Source organism: Phyllostomus discolor, chromosome 4 (assembly GCF_004126475.2).
Source record: "Phyllostomus discolor isolate MPI-MPIP mPhyDis1 chromosome 4, mPhyDis1.pri.v3, whole genome shotgun sequence".
In the NCBI taxonomy this organism is placed as follows: domain Eukaryota; kingdom Metazoa; phylum Chordata; class Mammalia; order Chiroptera; family Phyllostomidae; genus Phyllostomus; species Phyllostomus discolor.
The window spans coordinates 172,313,745-172,335,573 of NC_040906.2; the positions used below are offsets into that span (position 1 = coordinate 172,313,745).

At 42.9% G+C, this 21,829-nt stretch overlaps 2 protein-coding genes across 6 annotated transcripts in view; one reads left to right on the top strand and one right to left on the bottom strand.

Annotated features, from left to right (window-relative positions):
• The first annotated feature begins 3,136 nt into the window (after positions 1-3,136).
• Positions 3,137-21,829, top strand: part of NT5DC1 (5'-nucleotidase domain containing 1) — a 118,386-nt gene continuing 99,693 nt past the window's right edge. The window contains exons 1-6 of one of the 3 annotated variants that reach the window (XM_036024603.1): positions 3,137-3,339; positions 8,839-8,930; positions 10,640-10,711; positions 12,897-13,003; positions 14,645-14,724; positions 16,934-17,018. In XM_036024603.1, the coding sequence (XP_035880496.1) occupies positions 3,247-3,339; positions 8,839-8,930; positions 10,640-10,711; positions 12,897-13,003; positions 14,645-14,724; positions 16,934-17,018 (529 nt within the window). In that variant the 5' untranslated portion in view covers positions 3,137-3,246. The remainder of the gene's footprint in view (positions 3,340-8,838; positions 8,931-10,639; positions 10,712-12,896; positions 13,004-14,644; positions 14,725-16,933; positions 17,019-21,829) is intronic. The other 2 variants (XM_036024601.1, XM_028509595.2) reach the window with 2 other exon arrangements.
• The window catches only part of COL10A1 (collagen type X alpha 1 chain), a 35,199-nt gene continuing 31,591 nt past the window's right edge, over positions 18,222-21,829 (bottom strand). For all 3 annotated transcript variants that reach the window (XM_036024599.1, XM_036024600.1, XM_028509594.2), the window contains exon 3: positions 18,222-20,929. In XM_036024599.1, coding sequence (XP_035880492.1) covers positions 19,059-20,929 — 1,871 coding nt within the window. In that variant the 3' untranslated portion in view covers positions 18,222-19,058. The remainder of the gene's footprint in view (positions 20,930-21,829) is intronic.

The window sequence follows — 21,829 nt, forward strand, 5'->3', positions numbered from 1 at the left end:
TGAGTCCTTTTTCCTTTTTGCTCAATCCCTGTACTCCACATGGTCAGTTTTTACTGACCATATTAGTCTGCTCAGACCACCTTAACAAATACTACATACTAGGTGGCTTCAACAACAGAAAATTATTTTCTCCCAGTTCTGGAGTTTAGAAGTCCATGGTCATGGTGTCATTAAAACTGGTGTCTGCTAAAACTCTCATCTGGGCTCACAGACTGCACCTTCTCCCTGCAGCCTCACGTGGCCTTTCCTGTGCGTGCAGGTCTGTCTGTGGTCTCTTCCTCTTCCGGTCTCTCCTAGCTGTATAAAATTAGCGCCCCACTCTTGCCACCTCAGTTAACCATACTTACTTCCTGAAACTGCCTCTTTCCAAATATAGTCACATGGGGGGGCTTAGGCCTTCAACATATGGACTGGGGGGGAACACATCGCTCCATCCCCCTCAACATTTCTCCAACCTCCTCCCCTTTGGCAACCATCAGCTTTTTCTCTGTATCTGAGGGTCTGTTTCTGTTTTTTGTTTATTCACCAGTTTTGTTTTTTTAGATTCCACATATAAGTTGAATTCATGCAGTAGACACAGATAGATATAGATATATAGACCACATCCTTATCCATTCATCTATCAATAAGCACCTACGTTGGCCATTGTTAAGTAATGCTACAAGGAACACAAGAATGCATATACTTTTTAAATTGGTGTACTTGTTTTCTTTGGCTAAATACCCAGAAGTGGAATTGCTAGGTATATGGCATCTCTATTTTTAATTTTGTGAGTAACCTCCATACTGTTTTCTGTAATGGCTGCACCAATTTACATCCCCACCAATAGTGCACAAGGGTTCATTTTCTCCACATCCTTACCGGCACTTGTTGTTTGTTGATTCATTGATGATTCAACAAACCATTGTGACAGGTGTGAGGTGATATCTCATTGTGGTTTTTAATTTGCATTTTTCTGATTAGTGATGTTGAACATCTTTTCATATGCCTATTGGCCATCTGTCTGTGCTCTTCAGGGAAATGTCTATACAGGTTCTCTGTCCGTTTTTTAATTGGATTGTTTAGGGGATTCATTTTTGTTTTGTTTTGGTGTTAAGCTGTACCAGTTCTAGTATGTAATATATCACTCAAAGAATTGGCATCTGAGTAGAACAATGAACTTTTGGTTGATAATGAAAGAGCTGTGGTGCTGTATCAGTAAATGTGATAAAATACACAGGACAAAAAGGAAATATCTTTAGTTGAAGACAGCCTTACGACAGAAAGCGAATGTTTGTCATTAAATCCAGGGTTGTGTCGAGACCGGGGGAAGGGAGGGGAGCCATGTCACATGTTCTTAGAGGAGTTAGATGGAGATTTGAGGCACTGACCAGGAAAGGTGAGTGGAGCGCAAGGAGGAGTTAAGATGTTTCAGGATGATGAAATTCGATTATTTGCTAAATTGTCCCACAAAGTGTGAATGTCACTGACTCTCTAGTGCAAGAGTTCTCTGGATATGAGGAATAAAATATATGACAGTTGTTACACGGCAAGTAGATATGACTGTCCTTGACCACGTCCAGGTCTGTCAGCCAACTGCAATCCCAGGACCACTTAAGTCATCAAAAACAATCCTTTGTGCTCTTCCCTCTAGCAGTAAAAGCGGTTGTACATTTACATTACTAAGTGAAATCCCTAACATGCCTGTTTCAATCATAAAACAAGATATCCTCAAGGAGGCTCATGGCCTTCAATATGAAGTCTACCTGGAAATTGGACCTTGGCAGGCACTCTCCCACAGCGGGCAGAGAGGAGTGCTAAGGTCAACACTATATAGCCAACAGACTCCTGAATAGGAAATAGGAACTAGCTATGAAATAATGTAACTTTTTCTCTTTTCATTCACAAACATTAAAGACGTGGTTGTTGGGCTGTTATGAGTAAACAGCTCGATCCTCTTGAAGATTCTTTCCTATTCCTGTTCCAAAGAGATTTGTTTGGGCGTTTTAAGAGTTATAATGGAACAAGTTATCAATTTATTCCGATAATGTGTCATACCAGACTGAATTATTTATTGCACTAAATTAATCCCTTGATTGGTCTATGAACCTCATAAGGATTAGTGTTTCTAAGAGGTAAAGATAAAATTCTAATCAATTATATTTTTATTATATCATGACTAGTCATTTTTTCCCATTGGACAAAGAGTTCCTTCAAATTTAAAACAGAAGCAACACAATAATAGATATATGTTTTCTTTTTAATAAGGAAATTTGTATTTTCTCTTTTAAATGATTTTAAGTCCTAGCCCTTCATACTCAGTGGTTTTCAGAGAGAATTAAATGCCCGGAGGATACATTGCACGTAATGGATTAACTTTTCTCCTATGCATATAAAAGGATACTAGTTATAAACAGTCCTGGAGAATTGAGAAAATTGTCGCTCAAATCATTAAAACCTTACAACCTTCAATTTGCATAAAGTTCTCTCGGCTGCAGTATATTCTGTGAAGTTTCTGGTGTCCTTTCATAGAAATATTCATTACAATAAAGAATAGAATAATCAAATAACTGCACCGATATTGGTTTCCTTAATCAATGTCATTTTCTAAGGCGCTCCAGGGAGTGAAATGTGAAAGGTGTTCCTTTTACTACTTAGAAACATACTTAGGAATTTACTATGGAATATAAAGTTTTTGATTCAACACATAGTCTCGTGGGCGAGAAAAATCTTCCAAATCCTAGGCTAGTATGGTCAGAGGAACATTAGTAGATAAAACTGTCACCACAGTCTTACAAGGTCAGGTCCAACTTTACAATTTCCTCATTTCCCTGGCGCCTTCAAAACGAAGCGAAGCCCTGGTTAATTTCGTGGCGAGAGCTAACAGCCAACAGGGCTTAGCCGCGCCCTCAGTCGCCGCAGCAGTGGCTCAGCTCCACGTCGCATCGTGCTCTGGGGAATCCCGGCGTCGGGAGCCCACTGGCGGAATCAGCCAGGTGAATGACAGCAAACCGGCCCGGCACAGCGGTGGGAAAGCAGGACGCGTGAGGGGCGGGGAGAAGCGTGCCCAGGGGCGGTGCTCCCCGGCGCGGGAAGCGCGAAAGGTTGCCACGCCACGTCCCGGGGGCGGGCGCAGCCCCGCCCCACCCCGCCCCGCCCTCCCCGCGGCGTCCTGCCGGGTCCTGTCCCGCAGCGTCCTGCCGGTGCGCTGTGCGCTCTTCGTGCTCTCCCCTGGAGTAGGCGCTGGCCGCTGCTCCCAGCGCAGCCATGGCTCAGCACTTCTCCCTGGCCGCCTGCGACGTGGTCGGCTTCGACCTGGACCACACTCTGTGTCGCTACAACCTGCCCGAGAGCGCCCCGGTGAGTGGCGCGGGACGTCCAGGGCGCACGGATTGCTCTCCGTAGCGGCTGAGGCTGGAGTTTCCTCCCGGCTTAGGCGGCGGCGAGCACTGCCGGGGCCTGTGGCCGCGGTGTCTGCGCAGAAGTCGGCCTCCCACCGCGAGGTGGGGGACAGTGTGCATCTCCGGTTCTCGTCCCATGCGTGGGACAAGGACTTATTGAGACCGGCCAGAATGTCACGTTTGAGAGTGGGTTACTCAAGAAAAGGGCGGAAGGAAGGACAAGATGTTCAAGATCGAGCTGGGGAAATGGTTCTTAAGCACAGGAAGGGCGGAGCTAGAGCTGTCCCCGCAGATCCCAGGCCTTGGAACTTCTCTGCGAGTCCTTTGGGGCAAGCAGTGCCCCTCCACAGCCACCAGGTTAAGGGCTTGTGTTTTCCCCGGCAGCATTTTTCCTCTTGCACATCCATGCGACCACCTGTCAGTTTTTAAACAGCGAAGGCAGGGAAAGATTGTGAATTGGAAGGAACACTAGCCAAAAAGCCATTTAAGATATCTTAGCCCTAGTTTTGCCTTTTACCAAAAGAAGAAAATACCATTTTCTCCATGCACCTTTAATAAGTGTAATCCTAACAATGGCCTGCAAAGTCTGGGTCTTCCCTGTGCTTTGGAAGGAGGGGAAAGTGGAGTATGTACGATGCCACACCTGTACCCTCAAATTAATTGTTCTCCCCCACCCCTCATTCCTTTGGTTTCACAAGAAAACATTGTGAAAAATTAGCAGGTTCTTATTTGGGGGGTCAAAGATATACACATCCAAACAGAAAAGAGTGATTATGAACACAGTGGTCAAAGTGAGGAGCCCAAGGTCAGTCTGCCTAGCTTAGGGCACCAGCCCCTCTGTTATTAGTGCTGTGACCTTGGGCAAATCACTCAACCCACGTCTATTCTCAGTTTTCCCATTTGTAAAGTGGGGCTAATAATTGGATTTATTTCAAAAGATTGTTACAAGCATTAGACAGGTAATAGATGTATAATGCAGTGTTTGACAGGTGCAAGTACTGTATTTGCTTTTACAGTCGGCACCCAAACCATTTTGAAGCCTCACTGTTTTTGAGTGGTGCTCTAGGCCATGGGTGCAGACAGCCCCAGGCTCCTCATTATGGCAAGGGCAGTGCTCCCATCGGCAGCCAAGGTACCCAACCAGAGGTCAAAAAAGTATCAGAATCACTCGTTTTCTATGCACAGGAGCTAAAAAAAAAAATGAGTGTACTGTTCCTGCTCTTATACTTTTCTGCTTTCCTGTTGTACAGGCATTGCCTTAGCTATATTGAGAGTTAAGAAGGCTTTTCTTTACTTCTTGATCCTTTGGCCGCTACTTTGATTCATATTTTTCCCCCCTCTGTGTCTTTAAAATCCCCTCCTGGCTCACGTTTTCTGCATCTCCTCTAGTCACCTTCATTTCAAAGAAATATTGTTAAAAACCACTGTCATGTTACAGCTAAATTTAAGCATGTGTAAGCACAAGGTTTCAGAATACAAGATCCTTGAAGGCAAGAATTCTTGACTATAAGCCTCAGTATATGTGATGTTTAAAGATTGAAAACAGTAACCTGTTGTGCTTTGGATCCGGTTTGGTTCATAAATTTTTAAGTACCTGCAGTGTGCTGAACACCTTAATAGAGTTGGGGACACTGAGATAGCACACAGGCCTTCAGATGGCCTTGGATGGGACTGAGTTGCTGAAAGGTTAGTTCGGGTCCCCTGTGAGGAGGGCTGTATTGCCTGGACCTTGCTGCTGGCTCTTTGTTCCCTGTGCCTGGGGCCCTCCTCCCTTCATCACACTGACTTCTCATATGTCAGGTCTCATCTTAGATAGCATTCCCTTTTCAAGGCCTTTCCCAGCCCTCTAAACTTGACCCTTTCTCCTCTCTCCAACCTCCAGTTTTCCATAAAACCCTTAATTTCTCATAACACTTACACACGGTATTGCATTTTCCTGTTTACTTCTTGGAACCTCCCAGACCCTGGAGCCATGACTCCTTGACAGGGTCGTGTCTGGCAGTTTATTGTGTGTTCTGCATGCCTGGCAAATAGCAGGTCTGATAAATAATTGTAGGATGCATAGGTAGATAATAGGTATTTTAATAACCAAATATGGCACTTAGAGCCACTATTCTAAAAGCATTCTGCTTCGAATGTGTTTGATTCATACCTCAGCCCTGTGATTAGATGTTATTATCATCACAGTTGCTGTTTGGTGGTGAGGAAAGCAAGGCACAAAAAGGACAAGGGGCTTATCCAGGGTCAACCAGAAGGCAAAGTGGCTTGTTGGTTACTGACCACACCGCCATGCTTTTTTGTGTCCTGTAACCTCAGAGGAGAGGCTGGGATGAGTGATGCAAGTGCAGAGTGTTGTGCAAATATGGAGCTGGATGTGTCCCCTCCCCTGGGGTCTCAGGAAGGCCATCCGAAAAGAGACCCCTGTGCTCTCCTGTGGTTGCAGACTCAGAATTGCATGGAGCCAGGCAGTTAACCTAAGTGCATGAGTGGGAGAGGGGGCCGGTGGCCTCTGGGAGAGTGTGTGCCCCTTCTGCAGACACAGCCACACTTGACTCCTGCCTGTGTTTGTCATGAGTGATGCCTCAGTCTTGCCAGACTTAATTCTCTAAAAGAAAAAAATTAGAAACCTAAACTGTATGAGAAGCCTTTCAATTTTTAAATGTTAGGTCATTTTCAAACAGCAGTATTTTGACAAAGAAACATACAGAATACCCAGTTAAATATGAATTTCAAATAACAAAAACATTTCTAGTATACGTATGTCCCAAACACATCATGGGATGTGCTTATATTGAAAAAGTATTTGTTGTTTATCTGAAAATTAAATTTAGCTAGGTATTTCATAATTTTATCTGGCATCTTGAGTTAGGAACCAAGCATACTTCAGGCTCTGCATATGGCCGACAGGGCACCAACTTGCAGCCACTGTAGAGTGTGTACTGTTGCTCAAGTGAGACCGTGAGGGAGTCTGGCAGCTGAACCCCAAGAGGAAGGAGGCTGGCAGTGGAGGTCCTGTGCCATGCAAGCCTCTTGGGAGACTCAGCATCATGTAGGGAAAAGCTTCAAGAACTGAGGCCTTGGGACTAGAACAGGGCGTTCAAAGGCACAGAGTCCCCTGCTTTTCTCAGCACCCGTTTCTCTGCTTCTCATTGCACACTGACCCCATTCTCTCCTGTTACAGAAGTGTCTCCTCCGAGAGGGAAGAAACACTGCTATGGACAGCCCCGTTGGCAGCCCTTCTAGAAAGGGTTCCTTTGTCTCAAGAAGGAATCTGACCCCATTGGAATCATAGGCCCAAGTCTTAATCAGTATTGCCCAGGGGGTGAGAAACTCTGGTTGTCCAAAGCTGAAAAAAGTGCTTTGACCAGAGGCAGGTCTAGTAATGTACAATAACCATCGCTAGCTGGAAACTGGCCAGGATGGGAGTATTTATACCACGAAAATGGCTAGAGGCTACAAGTGAGGGCCCTTTTCTAAAACCAGCACATGATGGATAATAATAGTAATACTTACCTGGAATTTACTTGTTTGCCAGGTATGGCTCTAAGCTCTTTACATCTGTTAATCTCATGACACTGGTTCCTTGCAGGCAGGAGTGTGTGTGTGTGTGTGTGTGTGTGTGTGTGTGTGTGTTATTGTCCCTAGAATGTTGCACTTCAGAATAACTCAGCACATTTTGATTGATTTTTTAAATGATTGAGTAAAAATCTATATAACATATAAATCAGTAGTGTGCAGACATCTCTGGGCTTCAGGAATCCTGCAGGGGCCCCGTCTGGGCTTCCCACTGTCCAGATTGGAATTTCTGGTGGTTTTAAGAACCATCACTTGTAGTTCTGAATCACCAGCAGGGTTGAGAACCACTGATGCATAGTGTTGGTGTAATGTGCATCTGTGACAATTGACTTGGATCAAAGTTCTTTGCATTGCATTGGGGGTGCATTTGTAGTGACTTTAATTAGCCTTGCGGCACAGAGCAACTCTTTTGACCAGGAACCTTTGCTTTCTCCACACTCATCTCCTGACACTCATACCCTAGCCCCCTCCCCTCTGGACTCACCTGGCTAAGTGCTACTCTGGCAGGTGTCAGTGTAAACAACACCATCTCAGGGAGGCCTTCTCCCACTCCTTTGGCTGTGTCTATACCTGCTTCCCCCTTGTGCTGTCCCACGCTATCTAAACCTGTCTTGGTTTAGAAGGGGCAGGTTGCTCAGTGTGCCTTCCTAGACACTTAAGTCTGACCCAAGACCACGGTTCTGCCTCAGGTTCAAGTGTATGCGATACAGGCCTCAGAACACTCTCTCAAGGAGAATGGGGTGGAGCTGATGTAGACCTTCATCTCCCTTTTGCCTGCTTTTTGTTTGGCATGCACAGTTACTTAAACATTGAGCCAGCTCTTTACAAACAAAACAAAACATATTTCACTCAAAAAGCTGGGATTTTGTTGTTAAGAAATCAGATCTGTCAACAAATCAGCAAAGCATTAATCTTTGTGCTTGCTTCCCCTTCCATTGTCCTTTTTCCTCAGTTTTTCTTAAAGTGGAAAAATAAGAGATATTTTCCATATCTGATGGAGGCTGCATGGTTCCTCCTGTGGATCACCTGCCTGGTGCCCATGTTTATTTCTCTTTGAGATTCCTTTGTGGCAAATGACAAAACTGAAATAAGTAACCAGTTTGATGCCTTATATTCAAGGGAAAACAATCCACGGATTGCAGGAGTATAGTGTCTAACCAGCAGTGGACCACTCCCTGGGAGGACTTTGGGAAAGAGTGAGTTTTATAGAGCATTAGAATAGGCAACGCTGAAAGAGAACATGAATGGCTAGGAGGTCAGGGATTTCTCAGGATCCCAGCAGGTCCTGTTTCTGAGGGTGAGGTGAGCTAAACCTGAGTTGGAGGATTGTGAGTGGTGTGTGCTAGGTGTCCTTGACAGATATTCTCCTGAAGGTGATTTAGCTTCACATTTGTGATCTGGTCTGGGGCCAAGGGCAGCCTCCATTCTGTGGGTCCGGATATCTGAATGAACTTATCACCTGAGGTGGGAACTTTCTAGCAAGGACAGATCAAAGATAGATGTAATGTTAAGGCGGTCAGTATGTCTATCACCTTGGTCATGTGTTAGATAAGTTTACAAAGCTTTGCCAAGTCTTAATGATCTCCAGCTCTTTAGAATTCAGGAGTAAGATGAATAACTGTCCTTGGTTGTATAATTGTATACTGATGGTGGTATAATTTGGGAGAATAAAAAAGGCACTACAGGTACCTGGGGCTCGGCTCGCAGGGGTGGTTAAATTGCTTGTGAAGGGGATTACACGGAAAAACTGTATAATTACAGATCTTGCCTCCTGCACCTGCCCCATGACTGGTTCCATCTGGTCTTCAGGTCTGGGCAATTAAGTATGAATAGTGAAGTTTATATCTGACCTCTCTTTTTCCTTTCCCTGTATCTGCTACAGCTCATTTATAATAGCTTTGCAGAGTTCCTGGTCAAGGAGAAAGGATATGACAAGGAATTGCTCACTGTGACTCCAGAGGACTGGGATTTCTGGTAGGTTCTTATCTTTAAAGTTCGCACTTTCCTTCTGCTTTTTAATTGCTGTTGATAAAATTTTAATGCTTCTTCTTCTGCGGAGGCAGAAAGTGAAATGTGAAATTGGGTCAAAGGACAAAGTGCTTTCTCTATGAAAAGTTTTACATTTAATGATTTAAAATCCTCTGGAGCTCTGGCCTGGTGGCTCGGGCAGAGTGTCATCCTGTCCGCCAGAAGTTGTGGGTTTGATCCCCTGGTGTGGCACTACCAGAAGCAACTGATGGATGGATGTTTCTCTCTCACATTGATCTCTCTGTCTCCCCGCTCTCCTCCCCACCTCCTTCCCCACTCTCTCCCCCGTTCCTCTCTCAAAAATCAATTAACATAACTTTGGGCGAAAGTTGAAAACAAAAAATCCTTTCTACGTTTAGACTTCATTAATTAAACATGCAAACAAGCTCAGGGGATATGTGACTACCTTGGACACCTGGTTAAGTTTGTTGTTATTAAGAGTCTCAGAGGTTTTAAGAACTCTCTAAAATTTGCATCAAAAAGTTTTGTCTTATTGCCCTTCAGATACAGAAGTCATCATGTTTTGAATGAGCATCTGAATTTGGACATTTGGCTTTTTGTAATTTGGATAGACATTCCTTTGTCTAAGACTCTTTCTAGGCATTTCCTTCCTGGGTGAGGATTCTCAACTTCCCGCAGCGCCCTTTGTCTTTCTTCTTCACCTGAACAACAAAACCAAACAAAATTCTGTTAAACTACTGTAAATTGTTCAGTTGAAAATTAATAGTCATACTAAATCACAGGGAAAATACATGCAGAAATAATTCTAGAGCAATGGTGTTCGCCTATTATGTGTTCCTCCAATGTTTGGTTAGTGCCTTTTGGTTTATCCCTTTTGTGAAATGAAAAAACAGACATTTTACTGTATGAAACTGCTGACTCTGGAAGTTTTGCTGTGGACCAAAGTAAATAGTGTTTCTAAAGTGCCCTGTCATTTTTGTTTAATTCTCTTGGTATTTGGTGGCCATTGTACCTCCTTGCTTTTCTTATTTATAATAATGACTCTGTACCCATGTTTCTCCCCAAATCCCACAGGTCTTTTACAGTGAAGAACCTAAAACTTAGTATTTGCCTTTCTTTTAGATGTTTTCAATAATGTACCTTACCCAGAGGGCTAGTTTTATAACCTGGCCTAAATTGAGGCAAATTTTAATGAGTAAGAAAAAACTGGCTAACATGTTCACTTGCAGAATATGAGTGTGTGTTATTCAATGGAAAACATTTTCACCTTTTAACAGAGACATGCAATGATGTTCATTTTGGTTCTCTTTGAGTTTTTTATTTCTTTTTTTAAAAGCTTAGGGATTTTGGAAAAGGAACATGCTGTCCTTCCTTTGCTCACATAACAGTTTTCTTTATGTACTGGCTCCAGATGATATTTAATTTTAGAGTTCTTAGATCTTTTTTCGATTGTTTTCTTACTGTTGTTAGAATACAGTGGTCTCCATTTACCCACCACCACTTTCCCCTGCCCCACGCAGCCCCACCCTCAATCCTACCCTCCAGTTCTTGGATATTCTTAACTGTTTGGTTAACATATCACTCGCCTAGGTGGGAGACTGCCCTTTTCGAACTGTGACTTTTTGAAGATATAGGTTATTTCTTGAGTTAGGTATATATGTGAATTGATTGGTGACCAACCATTTCTATTTTAGTTGCAAGGGCTTGGCATTGGATCTGGAAGACGGGAACTTCATTAAACTTGCAGATAATGGCACTGTTCTCAGGTAATAAAATTTAGTTGTGAAGTCAAAACTTCACTGTTTTCAAGACACTTTATTTCTTTACAGCAGTTCATTGTTAAGGTGTGGTTAAATAAGGTTATTATTTCAGTCTATCAGATGGCAGACTCTCTGTGTGCCTGCAAGTCTCTGAATCCTTTGAACATTTAAATACAAATCCTAAGCATTAGACTTAAACATCTAGTTTCTTTAAATTTAGCTCATCAGAGCTATTTGCAGGAAATATGATAAAATGTTAATAACTTGCCTCCTGCCATTGGCCACCCCTACTGTAAAAGAGCCTTGGAGTTCCATTGTGTGAGGTGGGTGGGTGTGCAGAGAGATACCTGAGGTAAAATCGGAATTCTTTATGTTAAGGTAGAAGGAGAGAATGGATGTTGGCTGGGAGTTGGTGCTCTATGCACACCTGTCTCTCTTTCTCCATTTATGCAAATTCACCCCCATCATGCAGGATTCATGTTGTGTCCCAGCTCCTTCTGGAAGTTTTTTTAGACTCTTCAGATTGTCATCAGTCTCTCTTGCACTCAGTGCTCACTCCCTTTCCTTCCCTCCTCTCAGAGTGAGTCCAGCCCTTTGAGGGATGGTAAAAGCAGGGCAAGCAATGGAGAAGCAGCTGCTTCCGCTGCTCTCAGTCTTACAGAGAGCATCACGGAGCGAGCATCTATTTTTTACCCCCAAACTGATAGTACAGGCAAGTAAACATGGCCACACAGGTGTGCGATTTATTTATACTAATTGCCCAAGGAGAGCAGGATCAAGCAGGTTCCTTCTAACATACACTCTCCTTTTTGATACATCATTCTTTTTGGTGCAGTATAAACTCACGCTCTCCCCCAGAGCTTCCCCTAAGATGTAGCTAGCTGCAGCTGCTGGTGTGGCCCACTTCTGATTATTTTGGTATTCACTTGCATGTTTTTCCCTGGGCAAAAACAGGTAGCGTGCATGTATTCACGCATATATATATATATATATATATATATATATCCTCCTACATATACAGTGCAGCTTTGACCGTGACCTTTAACTCTGCTGACATATTATTACAAGGTACTTATCTATCTTAAATCCTGGGTTAAAGAATGGAAAGCATTCCACAGTTTTGCTTCCTTCTTCCATTGCTATGTCTGTCTCCCCTTCTCCCAGCACCCCTCCTGCAAGGTCGGACCCTCTCCATTCAAGTCCTAGCTAACACGCCATTTCTCCTGAATTTATTAGTTTATTATCTCCCTGATGCCTGCTTTCATCAAATACCGTAGTTTCCTTGTCTGATGATATTTCTCACTCAGGGATCCTCCATCTCTACATGTCACTTTCTAAGACAACCTCTTTATGAAAAGGAAAATGTTTGTGATTTTCCTCCATTTGCCCTTTTAATTGCATTTCTTTTTTCTTTCATTTGCTTCTTATGACAATATAGCACCAGGGGAAAATGATGATACTGGCTGGCACGATCATGTCTCATACACTACATAAAACATCAGCTGTTTCTCTGTTGGCTGAGAGTCCTTAATCAGGACCAGCTGATGCAAGAGCAATATTGTGAGTGCAGAAAGTAGCTACACCCTTTCTTGCTATTCTAAGTTTTGTCACATTCATCTCGCTGTCATCCTTTGTGTTTCTAGCCATGGCATGTCATTGAATGGGCAGGCTGCTCGCCCATCTTCAGTCTCCTGTGCCCATGAGCTGGCTACCCCCGGGTGCCTCCCACCTCTCCTGCAGATCCAGCACCGCTCACACGCTAACTCGGCTACCTGTCGCTCTTCCTCTCCTGCTCCCAGACCCAGTCCACATGGCTGTTTTTTAATTCTTCCAGTTAGGTTAATCTGCACAGTTATACAACAGTGTCTTAGGAAATGGTACTGTCCTGCTCCTTCCAGAGAGATGATAGTTTATAGTTTTTACCTTATAGGTCCAGAGCAGTGACCACAATGTGGACCTCAGAGTGAGCTGCTCCCCCCGATCACTTGCTAGTTGGTAGATAAAATGGAAGAAGAGCTAGAGCTGTCAAGGAAAACACTGTATAGATTCCTAAATGGTGAAGGCATCCCAGTGAAAACAGAAACAAAAAAAACTTTTGTTAATTTTAGGGGGGATCAACAATAGCAAGGCTGGAGGAAGGGGCGTTCAAGGGCGCCATTGCTGAGCATTGTGCCTCATCTCCCAAATCCAGGGCAAGCCACGGCACAAGGATGATGGCTCCCGAGGAGCTGGCCAAGGAGTATGGCAGGAAGGAGTGGAAGCACTTCATGTCCGACACTGGAATGGCTTGCCGCTCAGGTACGGCTCACACGGGCAGCACTGCCGTTCCCCGCCCTCTTTTGTCTGGGACTCTGGGCCTGCTGCATGAGGACGTGAAGAAGGCCTCTCTTGCGTCCTGCTCGGTTTTATAAAAATAGGATATATGTTTCTTCCACACGTGTCTGATTTCTCTTTGGCATTTGGTTCTGTTTTGGTTAAGATTTTCTTGATACTCCTTTTTCTAGCACTTGTTCTGGGGGAAAAAAACTAGCATTTAGGAATAATACCTTCCGTAGTCATCTGTATTTTTATCAATTTGTTACAGGCTCAATCCTCATTTTTATTTCTCCACCCCCCATTTCTCCTTATATTCATACTACCTACCTCTCCTGTTTTCTGGAATTCCTCTCCGTACTGCCAGTTCCAGTATCTTTTCCCTTCACCTTTCTTTTTCTTTATTTGAAATGATTTTACACATTTCTTTCTAGTCTTTAAAGAGCTTCACCATGGCTACACACGAAGATAGTTTTCAAAAATTATATACAGACATGGATGTACATAAAGTAATGGGAAATGATTAAAATATTGTTATAAACAGACCTTATTAAAAGTTATAATTGTCGGGGGGGGGGTTCTAATTTTTCATGCCATTTTCCCATACACTACATAGTTTCGAAATGTATCTGTTCCACTCTAGAGAATGTAATGCCCTAAAATAGTTGGAGTCCCTCCTTGTCCTGATTGTTTCCTTTGTTTGTTACATTTGCTGTCTTCTGAGAGTTTTGTTTTGTTTTTGTAGAGAGATGAAAATGTCAGGAAGTATGAGCACTCTTGATAAAGTAGGTTGATAGGAAACACTAGACTTCCCATTGGGGTTAGATTTAGAATGCTTTCGCACATCCCAACTCAAAATAACCAGCAGAAGTTAAATGGGTGGACAGCCTTTTACTCCGTGAAGATAGAGAGCTGTTGTCTCTCTGGATGTAGGTGGTTGTAAATAACTCCGAAAAGCTAGGCACACAGCTACATTTGTGATACCCATTGAGAAACAGGGAGTGTTTTAGAGAACAAAGTATTCCCCAGCCATGAAGAGAACATTCGCCCAACTGACCCAGCTGCTTACTACTACTCCACCCCTTCTCCAGTAAAAATCTGCAGCTTCCCTCTGGTGCCAAATTTACCCAGGGTTGTCTGAGCTTGGCCTTGAAGGTTATCTGCTCTTAACTGGGTCAGTCAGGGAACTGTTTCCATTGCGGGTGCCCAGGGGCCAGGCAGTGATATCATAGAGGCCTGTGGTGTGGAGCGCTTCGTGGAACTCCAGTGTTGGGTTGTTTCTTTTGAAATTCAGGGACATTAATAGCACAAACTGTGACTTCTTCCTAATCCATTCTATATCTGGGATATAGCCCCTTTTTAGTCTAAAAATATAACTTAAATATTTTTGATAAAATGCTTAATTTATGCATATCATATTCTAACTTTCTTGAAGCACCCTCATAGCTTAAAGCTTTGAAAGATGATGGTAGCCTGTCAATGGAGCCATTCTGAATTGAAATGGAGGCTTCTTTAAATTTACTACACCAAAATCTTGTGTCTCTACACCAAAATGCAGATTTCTGTGCATGCCCCATAAAGGTGGCATTAATTTGTTGCCAGTTTAAATTTTTGTTCTTTTTTTAGGAAAATACTATATTTATGATAACTACTTTGACCTGCCAGGAGCTCTTCTGTGTGCCAGAGTGGTGGATTCCTTAACAAAGGTGAAAACTCTGTTATTTTTTTAGAAAGCTGTGAGATAGAGATATATATATATATATATATATATATATATACACACACTTAGTCATAAATCAAAGCAATTATATGTGTCTTTTGAATTGAGATTTTACTCAGTTTCTTTTTTGTGGTTTCAGAAGTGACTGAGGAAGAAAAACAGAATTTGGCCAAAATGTTTTGGAAAATTAAATAAGCAGTGACCACTTTTTCCCTCAAGGATAATACACCTCTTCTCCAGCAGGGGGTGCAAAAGTCTGGAGAAAAATACAGAACTTGGCATCTGCATAAATTCTTAATTGGGCAGGTTAAGGTTGGTCAACAGGCTGCAGGCAGGTGTCTTTAGCAAAAGATTTATCTTTGCCTTAAGCAATCCCTGTCTATTTGTTTCTGTGCCTCTAGATTAACACGCCTTTGAAATAAACTACAACCATTTATGAGAGAGTCCATAATCCTGTTAACTCCCCAGTAATCTGATCCCCATCTTGCTTTCTCCCACCTCCAGATAGTCTTCCTTCTTTCCTCCCAATTTCAGATGCATAAAGGAAGCTGCAAAACTATTATTCTGCAGAGCATTTGCAATCTTGCCCCCCTGCATCTGTCACCAATTTCACTCAAATTATAAAATTATCTTCTAAAAATTATCTTGATGTTTGAACATTCTTACATTAACATCTTTATCTTCAGGTCTACAATGTGGCTTTAACTCTGTATTTTCCACTAATTGGTCCCATGTGCCAGCAAAAATATTTCATGCCTGGTCCCTGCCTCAGTGTTCTGTGGCACAAATACACACACCCATTTAAAATTTCATGTTTTGAAGGTTGGGTCAGAAACAATGTGCCTAAACCTCTGTTTCCCTCTTCAGAAAATGTAGTCCAGTTACAAAATAGAAGCTTACTGCTTTTAAATAAAACAAAGGAATACAAGTGTTTAACCTTGCTTTCAACTTGTAGAATTGTCATAGAAAATACTACAAAGAAAATATGCAAAATTATTGATGTCGGTTCAATAAATGCAAACTTTTTTTAAAGCAAAAAAAAAAAAAAACCCTTGCATCTGGTAAAAATATTTTCTTTGCTTTATGAATAGAATAAAAAAGTAAAATAACTAAGAAACTCTACATGTCTTTAAGCATTTTAAATAATGTAAAACCAAAAAATGAGATGAAATTTTTAAATCCATCATTTTGAATATAACTTAATGCATGTACACTTTTTTGTAATGTGTATCAAAATTAGATTTCTGGTCATGCCAGTTTATAGTTAGAGTTTAATACCTATGAACATAGCTAGTTTTACATCAGAATCACTTTTTGCATGTTATCTTTTAAAATCACAATGGTCATGTTTATAATAAAACATAGGTAATGGGTTTTTTTACTCAGAATTATAGTCCTAGGTTTATTAAAGTTTTAGTGGAGCGATAGTTCTGGTATGTTTGTAGAAATTATTGACATAAGATAGAGTCAGTTCCTCATTTTATAGTGACTACTAGCAAATTTATCAGTCCTTAAATATTTCAGAATTTTTATAATGGGTACCAATAACTAGTAGTTAGTCTTTGTTTAGATGGAAACACTGCTTAATATTTCCAAGGAAGCAAAAGTTTGTAGGATTGTGTGTTTTAATGGAATGCTTATTTGCTTTCTGGTTTTAAAAAAAAAACTCAGTAAAAATGGTTTACATTCTGGATTTGGAACCTCCTTCCTGCCTCCTCTAGAGACTTGCTACTCTTTTATACTAAAATTCAGGCAAGTGTGCACTGAATTCTAAAGTAACAAGCTTTTCAGACTTTGAAGGTCGCAGGCCTCTTGGCCACATTGATACCATAGAACACAAAGTAACACATTCTGATATGTCAGGGGCTATAAATTTACTCAGGTGTTTAAAATGTTCTATAATTTTCATACTTTCTAATGAGTGGAGTTTTTTATTTCGAGTTATATGAGCTACATTAATATTTAGTCATGTGTGTGCATATATATTATTTTTGTAGCGGTGATTTTCATGGAAGTGATTTCTTTTTAAAATCATGTTTAGAAGAATGAGAATTTTATTAACCCATTATGTTTTCTAAACCATGAGTCCCTATTGCAGAATACAGTAATATTGTAATTATTTGCCAAGTATTTTCTATTGTTAAAAACAGAATTATTGCATGTGTTACAGTTGGAAATTTATTTTATTTTTTTAGCAGCACAATGGTCAGAAAACATTTGATTTTTGGAAGGATATCGTGGCTGGTATACAACACAATTATAAGATGTCAGCTTTTAAGGGTGAGTAATGGAAAGTTTTTCTCACAGATGTTTGTTAAATGCTGTGTGTTTAGTGAATTACATAGCTATTACCTATATATCTACTTAATTTGGGACTTAACTTGATCCTAAATATCACTATACAGTGGGTACCATTTACATTTTAAGAGATTCTTTTGTGTATGTCTGTCTCATGCCCATAATTGCGCGTGTTCTGAGCTGTACCATCTTTTGCGTACCTGTAAATGGGGTCATGTTGTCTGTTTCCCAGAACTGCAGTTCTGGTTTCACTGTTCCCTGGCTCCGGAATGAGATTCAGCGACACCTGTAACCATTAGTGAAGTTACAGACAGTTGGGAAAAGTGGAAATTCCATTCTTTTTGCTTAAAACACAGGACTGGCTAACCTAGAACAGGGGCAGAGATATCACCAACCTGAGCCTACGGTTTCATGGTTCTAGTCACAGGTTCACTTGGGTGACACAGATTACTTCTAAGGAGCAGAGAGGTGCCTTTGTAGTGTGCTACCCCAGTGACCTCGACCACACTGTCCTGTTTCAACCAGCGGGGCTGATGGATGCTCACGAGCAGTATTTTTCAGCTTAGAAAAATGTTGCTTTTTGACTGACTTAAAAATTGCTTGCCTTCCTTTTAAAGTAATTTAAGCTGTCAAAATAATCCTAAATAGTATGACTAAAAAATACAAGGCAACAAATAGCCACTGAAGAATATTTGTTGAAATAACATACTCGTCTGCCACCTGCTTCCTTCCTTCCCGGAAGAAAAGCACTGCCGTGTGGGTGCAGTGATTTTTCTCTCCCAGCCACCAGCCCTGCACCCCTGCTCACAGGTCATGTGTGGTTCTGAAGGCGCCGTTTCCCAGGGTCCCCTGGGTGTGTGGGAATGTCCATCTCCAATGGCGAGGCACCTATATCAATGACAACTGCAAAGCCGCCCACCACATTATTGTTTTACCTCTTATGAGCTTTGTAAAGTGAAAAGCCTTAAAAGAATGGTGGAGAATTGCAAATTGCTACTGTCAAATAAATTTCACAAAAAAAAATCTGTTGATGTTATTTTATTGCATTGAAAATAAGTAGGAAAAACATTTCGTGCTTTAATAAGTGAGGCACAGCTTATAAGTTTTAAACAGCAATATAAAAATACAGTACAGAGCATAAATAAATAATATCTTTTCAGTTCTGGACAATTTTTGAAACCCTTGACATTAGTTATTATTTCACTGGAATGGGAGGCACAGGTACATACCGTAAACCCACAAAGTCATATGACATAAAACTCAAGGGAATTAAATCAAATGAAGCACACTTGTGTTAAATAAACACAATAGGTGAGGCACCTGCTTCCAAGTTGTGAAGGGTATATAGAAAGCTTCTCTGCAATCACAGAAAAGTTTGGAAAGGCTCATGACTAAAGCACCGTGGTTGCATTTCAGGTTAATTTTAACATAATATTTTTTATTTTTTATGAGAGTCATAAAAAGTCTGTATGCACCTCTATATTTGAATAGATATTGACGCACGTGGCCGTGTAAGCCTTGAGTAATGCACCATCTGAAAAATCCTACGGTATAATATGTCTTTTAAATTTGAATATTCAAGTATTTAAGTTTTATACAGATATGATACCTCTAATGTTCCCTAGAAGTTCTGATAATTGTTAGAAACAGGCAAATGCTGAGATTCTAAAATCAAATTTATCATAACTGCATCGCCGATCAGGGTTGTTTGTGATCATTTTATATTTTAGCTTAGTAGGGCTTTTATGGTGAAATTTTTCAGTACTGAAGGACTTCACAGAAAACTTTAAAGAGTCTTAGGATTTCTGATTAGGAATTTGAGAGGGCCTTCACATATTTTTTACCATTGCCACTCACTTTTTCAGAGGGAAAATTGGTTGGTCTGAAAGCTCAAATCTGTATTTTGGAAGATTAAAATGAGCGACATCGTTTTCAGCCTACCTCCATGTGCATTTGGTGGGGTGGGGTGAAGTTGGGGGACGCCTTTTCAAGCAGATTTAGATTAGCTTGGTGGGAATGTGCTCACATTGGAGCCACTAAAAATCCTGAGAAGGAGGAGTGGACGTACTCAGAGGAGTACAGGCCATTGGACTCGGCGTTGGGCAGTTGGAGCCACACCTGATCGTTTTCTGTGAGATCAACTATGGCACTGCCTGAAGCCTGGTCCAGGTAGCCTTTGGCATATTCATCATACGTGTACATTATAGGGGTGCCATTCTTATACAGACCTACCCAAACATGGGTCCCTTTGACATGCACGTGGTAGGAGAAATAGTATATTCCGGGTATCCTGCAGGTAAAGATTCCAGTTCTTGGGTCATAATGCTGTTGCCTGTTATACAGAATCTTATCAAATGGGATGGGAGCTCCTATAGCTGGGTAAGCTTTAGAGAGAATAACAGTGAAAGCAGACACTGGCATTCCTGTCACACCCTGGCTGGCACTAACAAAAGGCCTTTGGCCTGCCTTTATAGAGCCCTCAGGAAGGGCTGCTTGGCCTGGGGGGCCTGGGGGACCTGGGGGCCCTGGAAGGCCAGGCTCTCCAGAATGGCCTCTTGGACCTGGGGGTCCTGGTGGCCCACTGGGTCCATTGAGGCCCTTAGTTGCTATGCCAGCTGGGCCCGGAAGACCTGGAGTTCCTGGATCCCCTTTAGGTCCAGGGAATCCTGGAATGCCTGGTGGCCCAATGGGGCCTCTGGTACCTGGTATTCCAGGAGCACCTCTTGGACCTGCCTCACCGTTGTGTCCAGGCATTCCCTTAACTCCTGATGGGCCCCCAGGGCCTGGGAGACCAGGAGGTCCTTGCACGCCAGGGTCACCTTTTGGGCCTGGTAACCCTGGGTTACCCTTAGGACCACTGAGACCTGGTTCTCCCGGGTACCCTGGTTTTCCATCTAAGCCAGAGGAACCCCTTTCTCCCTTAGCCCCAGGGTGTCCTGCAGGTCCGACTGGCCCCGTCTCACCTTTAGGGCCTGGAACCCCATGGTTGCCTGGGATGCCTTTTGGTCCTTGGGGCCCCATACTTCCAGGGGGTCCAGCCAGACCTGGCTCCCCAGGACGGCCTGCTGGACCTTGTTCCCCTTTGGCACCTGGAGCCCCTGGAAGGCCAGCGGGTCCTCTTTGTCCCTTCAGGCCTGGCAAGCCCTGTTTCCCAAAGCCAGGAGGCCCTGGGGGCCCAGCTACTCCCGGAGCCCCAGGGTGACCTTTGGTTCCCGGAACCCCTGGCTGGCCTGGCGCTCCACTGGCTCCTGGCTTTCCAATGCCTTCGGCCCCTCGTTCCCCAGGAGGACCTTGGGGGCCTGGTGGGCCAGCTGGTCCCCTTTCCCCTGGAAAGCCCCGATCACCTTTGATACCTGGCTGTCCTGGAAACCCATTTTCACCTCTTTTTCCCACTCCAGGAGGGCCAGGTGGACCCATGGGACCCTGGGGACCTGGAAGGCCCCTCTCACCTGGGCGGCCAGGAGCACCATATCCAGTTTCCCCTTTCTGTCCATTCACACCAGGGACTCCTGGTGCACCCTTTTCTCCAGGAATGCCTCTGGGCCCAGGGGCTCCTGGGGGTCCCTGTTGTCCAGGTTTTCCTGAAACAGAAATTCCAGCTGGGCCAGGAATTCCGGGTGGTCCTGGGGGACCCCGAGGTCCTGGTAAACCAGCTGGTCCAATATCTCCTTTCGGTCCATATGGTCCTCTCTCCCCTTGTTTTCCAGGTAGTCCTGGTATGCCTGGCTTCCCGGTGCCTGATGGTCCTGGTGGTCCTGGCAACCCTGGCTCTCCTTGGAGTCCAGGACTTCCATAGCCTGGCTTTCCTGGTGGCCCAGAGGGACCTGGGTGCCCTCGAGGTCCAGTGGGGCCTGGTGGACCAGGAATACCTTGCTCTCCTCTTACTGGTATACCTAAAAGACATGCCCAAAACATACCCAGAGAGGGGGATTGTTAGTAACATTAAGGATAACTATTGCTTCTTGAAATGTAAGTCAGGACAGAAAATTGCAGTGTTGCAGTGTCTGATTGACACATTGACAATCCATTTTGGCAAACTAGTCTTAAATGGTTTCAGGCAATACATTTTATACGGTTTTAAATAACATTGCTAGAGAGCCCTGGCTGGTGTGGATCCATGAATCAAGTGCCAGCCTGCAAACCAAAAGGTCACTAGTTCAGTTCCCAGTCAGGGCACCTGTCTGGGTTGTGGGCCAGGTCCACAGAGGGGGACATGTGAAAGGCAACCACACATTGATGTTTTTCTCTTGCTCTCTTCCTGTCTCCCCCTCTCTAAAATGAAGTAAATAAAATCTTAAAAAAAAAACATTGCTGGAGAATATGGTTTCATAAGATGATGGCCAACATAATACTTTTATTATATCCTAATCATCCATGAAAATAAGCTGGAATTGAAGAACTTATCTAGAATAAGAGTATAGTAGAAGCAATATATTACATTTTTTTTAGGAAAATCATCTACCTAGGAAGGAAAGAGAAAAAAAAAGTATCTAACAGAAAAGGAAGAAAAAGGCAAGTACAAAATAAATGGAAAAATATTTAAGAACTGTAACAATTTTCCGTTACAAAAGCTATTCTCTAAGTCATAAATGAGCCCTGGCTGGTGTGGCTCAGTGGATTGAGTACCAGCCTGTGAACCAAAGGGTCACTGGTTCAGTTCCCAGTCAGGGCACATGAATGCTTTGCTGGCCAGGTCCCCAGTTAGGGACGTTTGATAGCCAACCACATTTCCCTCTCTTCCTCCCTTCCTTCCCTTCTCTCTAAAAATAAGTAAATAAAGTCTTTTTTTTAAA